The sequence below is a fragment of the Scomber scombrus genome, chromosome 20 (assembly GCF_963691925.1).
Source record: "Scomber scombrus chromosome 20, fScoSco1.1, whole genome shotgun sequence".
In the NCBI taxonomy this organism is placed as follows: domain Eukaryota; kingdom Metazoa; phylum Chordata; class Actinopteri; order Scombriformes; family Scombridae; genus Scomber; species Scomber scombrus.
This window is the reverse complement of record NC_084989.1, coordinates 8799452-8806769: the sequence shown is the minus strand read 5'-3', so window position 1 is coordinate 8806769 and position 7318 is coordinate 8799452. Positions and strand designations below refer to the sequence as shown.

At 38.6% G+C, this 7318-nt stretch overlaps 1 protein-coding gene and 1 non-coding gene across 2 annotated transcripts; one reads left to right on the top strand and one right to left on the bottom strand.

The window, feature by feature from the left end:
• Positions 1-660: 660 nt before the first annotated feature.
• On the top strand, positions 661-6752 carry c20h11orf65 (chromosome 20 C11orf65 homolog). Its single transcript, XM_062441967.1, has 9 exons — positions 661-680; positions 4444-4534; positions 4689-4781; positions 4853-4906; positions 4995-5204; positions 5392-5522; positions 6041-6211; positions 6349-6404; positions 6646-6752. The coding sequence occupies exons 1-9, from the start codon at positions 661-663 to the stop codon at positions 6750-6752; spliced, it is 933 nt and encodes a 310-aa protein (XP_062297951.1).
• A 466-nt stretch (positions 6753-7218) lies between these two features.
• trnac-gca (transfer RNA cysteine (anticodon GCA)) lies at positions 7219-7290 on the bottom strand. The gene has a single exon. It is a non-coding gene; the product is annotated as a tRNA-Cys (tRNA).
• Positions 7291-7318: the final 28 nt, after the last annotated feature.

The following is a 7318-nucleotide window of genomic DNA, read 5'->3' as shown; positions in this document are numbered from 1 at the left end:
CTGCTGCCCCTTTCTGTTAGGCTTGAGTACTACATGTGCACAACTGAACTCACAGGCATCACCAGGTTTTTGCATAGTTTAGATTGACAAATGGTACCAGAGTACTTTTTCAAAATGCCTACCTGCAATGCAAAATGCGTACTTACTTACTTACTTTTAGGGAACTATTTCAACTTCTCTTACTTACTGAGTCATTTTCACCCACTTTCAGTTCTATTCCAGGTGACTCAGATTGGTGCGAGGTGTGGTTTATGGCACATGTTAATACCACACCTTGGAATGTTGAAAATGGATGAGGCTAATTATCCCACAGACTGTTATGAACCAATATCATTTCATAATCTGATCACTGTGACACTGTTGTTGTGTTATCCCAACATGACACATGTGCATTAGTCTTATACTGCCCCCTACTGATTCAACCTGTTTATGTACCTTTGTTTCATGTTTCTGTCTTGTTTTTTGACGAACAGACTGCTCCGAGGTATGTTTATGGAGTAGCAGACTGTTCAGACTACTGTTGTAAAGATAAAGAACAAATGTAACTGCTGTGAAAGAATTCAATTCCACCTCCACCATGAACTGCTTTAAGTGATGGATGGTGGTTTCGTATATACTGATACAAAGACAAAGCATTTTCATTTCAGAGAGAACATCAACATGGCTGCTGTCTCCCCGAGGTAAAATCCATTACACTAGTTTAGAAATGATCATGTCAATCTGCAGGCAAAACAATACAGCTACAAAACTGTAGGTGGTTGATGAGTAGTGAGACACAGAGGAATCATTTAATGACATGCTGACTGCCTAAATTTGGCGCACCTACTTAAAATGCAGGGTTGATATGAAAATAGGAACACCAATGGTAATGTAGGAATATGTAATGTGTCCTTGTATGGTAGTAGACAAGGACGCTGCACATTCTCCTGTCTTCTCATCAGTGTGAGGTCAGGGTCAGCACAATGATACCCAAGACAACTACTGTACATCTTTGAGATTGATTATGAAGGCTTCAAAACCGGGAAAGACAATAATTTTCAATTACACATATACAATATCATTTTTATTCTAGTGTAGTTTCACCCATTTCACACTCTGTTTTATAAAAGTGAGTTCTTTTCCTCTTTTTCTTAATAGTTTTGCAAACATTTTTAATAAGGGGGTCAAGCCAAATGTCTTTGATAGCATCAAAAATATTCAGCAATCTAGTTGAAAATACAGCCAAAAGTTGTATTTCAGGAGTATGAACCATTAAAATATATTTTATTCTTTACCTCTATGTATTAAAACAGTGAAACCAGGCTGATATAAACGTCTGTTCATGTTATGAGTCAAAATGTTGGAGAATTCAGCCTGGAGAAAACAAACCGACTAAAATGAGAGGAAGAGATACAACTTCTCGTTTGAATAAAAAGTGAATTTAGTTTTGTCACATGCCTACAGGCTTTGGTGAGGAAATGCATTCAGTGAATATTTGCATAATATACATCTTTCTCGTTAGAAATTTATATCAGCAACAATTTCGGGTCCTGAATTATGAGTGCAGTGTGTTTGGAGAGCAAACAGGACTATCGCCCGCGTTATCTGTGAACCATAAGTGTGTACATTTGAGCATCTAATACATACAGATAGAGTTTGAAGGGGGGTGGGGGCTTTAATTTGCTTATCTCTCATTATAAATCCCATCCCCTTTCATTGTATTGAAACTGTCACAGCTGAAGGGAGTTGAAGTTATAGTTGAATTAAATTTTGAGTGGGGTTTTTTGTATGTGCCTGGATTCAGCACATGACTGGATTGATTCAGTTGGGTTTTGTATGCATATAGTGACAGGTTGATAACCTGCCCGGACAAACCTCTGGGACCAGACTCTAAATTGCCAGAAAAAAACAAACAAACAAATGTGGCATGGGTTGGTCTCTTAATGGCTGTTTTCATGAGAAAACTGTATGCAATCAAAATGAAACTAGCTGCTGTCTGTTCAGAAGCTCATTTAAAGGAAGACATTATGATTTTATTAAAAAATGTCCTACAGACATGCCATGTCATCAGGTCTGGTTTGCTGCATTTGCTAATTACTGGAGCGAGTTCACTCTCATACTGGTCATGACTCTACGTCAGCCAGACTAATTGAAAAGGTAGATTAAGGGCAGAAAGACCTGGACCTGAGGAAAGAACATTACTCATTACAGGTTTGCAATGGTTCGCACTGATAAGGTTTGAGTGTATGTCTAGTGCACGCAGGCATGAGCTCAATAATCTTTATAAATAGGTGAGTTGTGGAGAACCAAAGAGAAGCAGGATTTGCATGTTAAAGAGCTCCATCTAATGGCCAACCGGTAAAACAGTCAGTTTTGTTTTTTCTTTTTATTCACCCAATAAAAAACTGGTCACTGATAAATTAGTTTCTTAATCCAGACTGGTTAGTTGACCTATGTAATTGATTGACTCTGTAAATGTGGTACTAGATTGTGGCAATGTTAGGTGACTTTCCCTTCAAAATGAAAGTAAACATTTTTGAGAGTAGTGTATGTCCAGTCTACTGACGTAAGAAAGTGAAGTTTAATTTAGAAATTAGCTTTTGTCTCAGCTGCTTTTGTAAGTTTTTAGGCCTCCGCCCTGGCAACAGTTGTGGCCGGAGGCATCATGTTTGTTTGACGGCCCCATTTCTGATCTGAACAATATATCTCAGGACCATCTGGAGGGAATTTCATTGCATCCGGCATAAACGTCCACTTGGACTCAAGTATGAACTGATTACAATTTGGTGATGAACAGAAGTGGAGATTGTGAACATAATTCACATTTGGTGTTCCTTGGTTGCCCACCTTGAAACTGTGTTGATTGTATCTATTTTATGGTGCTAGGTTGAAGATGTGTGTGAAGCATCTACATTTTAGAATGTGTAGCATATTTGCATTTTGCTTTCCCAAGATACTTGTATGAGTCCACCTTATTGACTTCCTCTCCCTGGAAGACAATGCAGACAGGGGGCCTCCTGTTCCTCTGGTAGTCTACTACAAACTAATATTGAGCTTCAGGGAATTATTATTGCACCATGTGTTGAAGCTCCCTATTAGTCCTCTATACTCCTCTGTAAAATAGTCCTTAAATGAAGACAGCATGTTTCTCATCGGAATCATACATGTCAATTTACATTTCACCCCAAAAATATATCAACACCATATATTAAATTCCTTCAAAGTCTTCACTGTATATATTGTATTTCTTTGTATTGTTGTTTGCACGTCAGTCTTTGATGAACTTTAACACCTTTGTCACTAGTTTTATTCTGAAAATCTGGTCCGGAAAACGCTCCGTTGCCAAGTAACGTAATTAAATCCCGTGTTAGCGTTAGCTGGAGGATTGACAGACAGCTGTTTGCTGACAGAGGAAGTCATGAGGTAATGGTTGTTTTCCTGTTGTAGGACATGAACACGGTGGTCAGGGAAGTATCCAATATATAGTTTATATATATATTTAGCTTTTAATTGTTGTATGGCATCTTATGTTACAGTTTTCTAAACCTAACTGATACTCGAGTACTGCTACCTAATATTTTACTCCCCGAAAAAGTTTGAGTTTATGACCAATATTCTCATCATAAGGTTAGCAGAGACTTTCCAAGATTATGTAAATTTGAACACAGAACAAATTCAAATTATTAAAATTTTTATTTCATAACAAACAATCAATATATGAAACATCTCTTAATTGTGACCCCCCTGCACAATTTACTATCAAGCTATTATGCAGCACAATGGCACCTTTAAGCAATACAATATTATTGGGAGTATTTTAATATAGCTGGTTGAGGCTGAGCTAGCTGGAACTACTTCATATACTGTTGCATATGTAGTAGCACTGTTGAGGCTTGTATTTGACTCTTTATGAGTTGTGAAAGCACCCCCAAAAGGTTTAGGTTAGCTCTTCCCTGGTCCAGGGATAATAATAATCATTATTATTATTATAATAATAATGATTATTATAATAATAATAATAATAATAATAATTATTATTATTATTGTTATTATAAACCTTTTGGGGGTGCGTTCACAACTCATAAAGAGTCAAATACAAACCTCAACAGTGCTACTACACATAGTTTAATCTATAGAAGTGCATTTTATATTTTACAACCTGAGGACATATTTTGTATGTAAACTCTTTATCTGTTAAGTAAGTGTAGCTGATAAATAATTCAGTGCTGTGGAAAATGCAATACATCTCTCTGTACTGTATGGTAGTAGAATGATACTGTAAATGAGCAGAAACAACTCTAAATTACATTCAAGTATTTGAGTAGCAACCCTGCCTGTCATAAACACAGTCATAACATTGGTTACATTTTTAGTAATTATATCTACCAAATGACTGTAAAATGAAGAAAATTAAAATGTTGTGCATCCAACTGTCTGTCGTCTCTCCTTTCTTTATACCTCCAGCTTACAGGAAGAGGGTCCCCAGGAGCCCCAAAAGGAGAAGTTGCAGCACATAGCAGTCAGAATAATTCAGAGGGCCTGGAGAAGATATGTGGTGAGTGCTGCTGCTGCTGCTGCTGCTGCTGCTGCTGCTGCTGCTGCTGCTGCTGCTGCTGCTGCTGCTGCTGCTGGGCACACACAAACTCTTGCACATGCATGAATTAAAGTGCACATATATAAACAAACTATTTTTCTTTCCCAAACTGTAGTACAGAGAAGTCTTCAAGTATTTCAAAGAGCTGATCAAGCAATGCAACCAGCGGGATCCACAGAGCGTCCTCAAAACTGTCAATCCTCGTGAGGTAACAGATATCACACTCTATAAAATGAAAACAACTCAAACAAATGGTAAAGTTTGGTTTTCCTGTTGCAGGCAGAACTGCTGGATGCTGCTGCTGGGGTGATTATTAGATTTCGACTTGGAGGGGTAAGCTGCATAAGGAAATCACTCCACGTTGGGTGGATAAATGGATAGTGTGGATGTATCTGCTAACATCTCATGCCTGTGCCTTTAGATCACCTTTCCTCCAAACATCTATTACAAGATATTTACCCATCGGCCCATTGCAGACGTGTGTGCCAGCAGCCCAAAGGACTACACACAGCCAAGCCTGAAGAAACCTGTGGCCCGGCAGACCAACAATGGCTGGCCTCTTGTGCAGGAGGACCGATCGGGGTGGTACCAACGCATGGAGAACAACAGCTGGAGACTGTTCTGTAGCAAGGTGAAAAACATGCTAAACACCAATGAAAAATGTGTCTATTTTTAACCTTGATCATGGCAAATAGTGTGACGGACATTTACATAATTCCTCTCAGACATTGGTCATTTAATTAAAAACAAATTTAGCCATAAACTGTTACATTAAAAGCAGATGATTTAAAGTCTCTGTCCATGTGTTTCTTGGTCAGGTGGTTCCTGAGGGCGAGCCCGCTGAGATCGGTGCAAACAAAAAAATGAGCTTTCATCATTCCAAGTTGCAGCGGAAGCAGGATGTAGACAAGTGGAGGAAAAGGAGGAAAATTGAATGGCTGATGCACATGTAGGTTGCAGTCGTGTGGGTGGTCTAAGATCACCGTCATTTCATCATATTTTTGTCTATCCCTTGAAATGAATTAGATTATAGATACAGGGAAACAGCTAAATGGCTAAAATCTGCCTACCAGCACACTTGATTTCCTTTGATGGATATATTATATGTGAAAAAATTAGACATTGTGGTTTTATGAGAGGTCATGTTACCTTTGGACTGAGCTAGGCTAGTTGTTTCCCCCTTTTTCCAGTATCAGTGCTAAGCTATGCTAACTAGCTACCAATTGGAGCTTAATATATAACAATTACTAGCTTGGCATCAATCTCCAATCTCAATCTTTAACTTCCGGCATTAAAGCAAGTAACCCTGTTTTCCATAATGTCAAATGATTTCTTTAATACTCATGGTTGTAGTCCAAAATTTGGGAAACACACATCTGTGGCAGTGTGATGTGGAGTCTTGATTGACAGGAAATCCATCTCATCTTCCATCTATCATCACCTGTCCGCTCTATCCCTTACTTACAGGTATGACGAGGGACGTCTGCAGGCTCGTCCAGTACATCGGCACATGGCAACCCTGGTGGGGACGTCAGCCCAGGAAGTGATGGACACCATTGAAGAGAAGGGAGATGATGAGATACTTGAATGGGAGCTGGATGAACTCCTGGCCTGGACCAACACTCTCAACTTTGAGGAGTAAGATACCTTCTATTGAACAGACACATTGTAAACTGGGTTAAACCTTGTATATTCATGTTGAAATGTTCTTCAAGGCTTTCCTTATGTCATTTTTTCGTTTATTATCTTATTATTTTGCTCTCTTGCTTGTGCAGGTATATACAGGAGTGGAGACATTTGGCCTGTAGTCACTCCTTTGAGCAGAGCAAAGGTGAAAGTATTTCCATTTTACAGACTTTTTTCTCATTATATGCAATAAAGACTGCATATCTTTGCTGCTAGTATAACTGAAGCTTGTGATTGCCACTTTAGTACTGCCATCTGCTGTTTAAATTTAGTACTAGCAAGGCTGTCTTAGCATCCATTTCATCCACTGTCGTAGCAATGACTGTTCTGTTTTATTTCTTTCTCTCCTTTGTACCCCTTTCCTCTTCCTCCTCTTCCTCATACAGGTGAACCTTCATCTCCACTCAGACTACATCCACATGACTTTGCTGGTGTTGCTGATGAAGACAGTTTGGTTGTCCTCACAAACAAGTGTAATAATGTCCCATTCTAGACAACTAGAACTGCATTTTCTGTGCTCTGAAGTCATTACTGAAGCAATAATAATTTAAAATAATAAAGTATAATAACTGTGTTTGTGTTATAATTTATTTTATTACAGCAGTTAAGTAGACGTTATTGTAATAGTTCTGTATAATGAGCCATTACGAACAGTTAGTAAGTGAGAATAACTTCAAATCTATTATTTAATGACATCAAACCCATTTCAAACTGCTCAGATAGTTCTGCTGAATATGAGAGGGTATGGGGTTGTAATTTGAACGTTGTGCGTAGATGTTAGAATATATTACAGTAAAGACTTAGGTCAATGTGATCCACAAAAGGGAAATACATTGACGGTGGTTATATTTTTTCAGCAGGTTTTTCTGAGAATTGTGAAAAATGAATGGTACATCATAATGTAGCGAGTAATTCCCTGTAAATCATTAAAGAGCATGTACTGCCACGGTGAGGAAAAGAGGGGGCACCCGGATTTGAACCGGGGACCTCTTGATCTGCAGTCAAATGCTCTACCACTGAGCTATACCCCCGTTGACGACTAGTGGAGTCGCACTGTCG

Bases quoted from the DNA above. Each gene is read 5' to 3' on its own strand.
- c20h11orf65 (XM_062441967.1), top strand. From the start codon at position 661: ATGGCTGCTGTCTCCCCGAG. The intron at 681-4,443 runs GTAAAATCCATT...TTATACCTCCAG, and splicing joins ATGGCTGCTGTCTCCCCGAG to CTTACAGGAAGAGGGTCCCC. The intron at 4,535-4,688 runs GTGAGTGCTGCT...CCCAAACTGTAG, and splicing joins GGGCCTGGAGAAGATATGTG to TACAGAGAAGTCTTCAAGTA.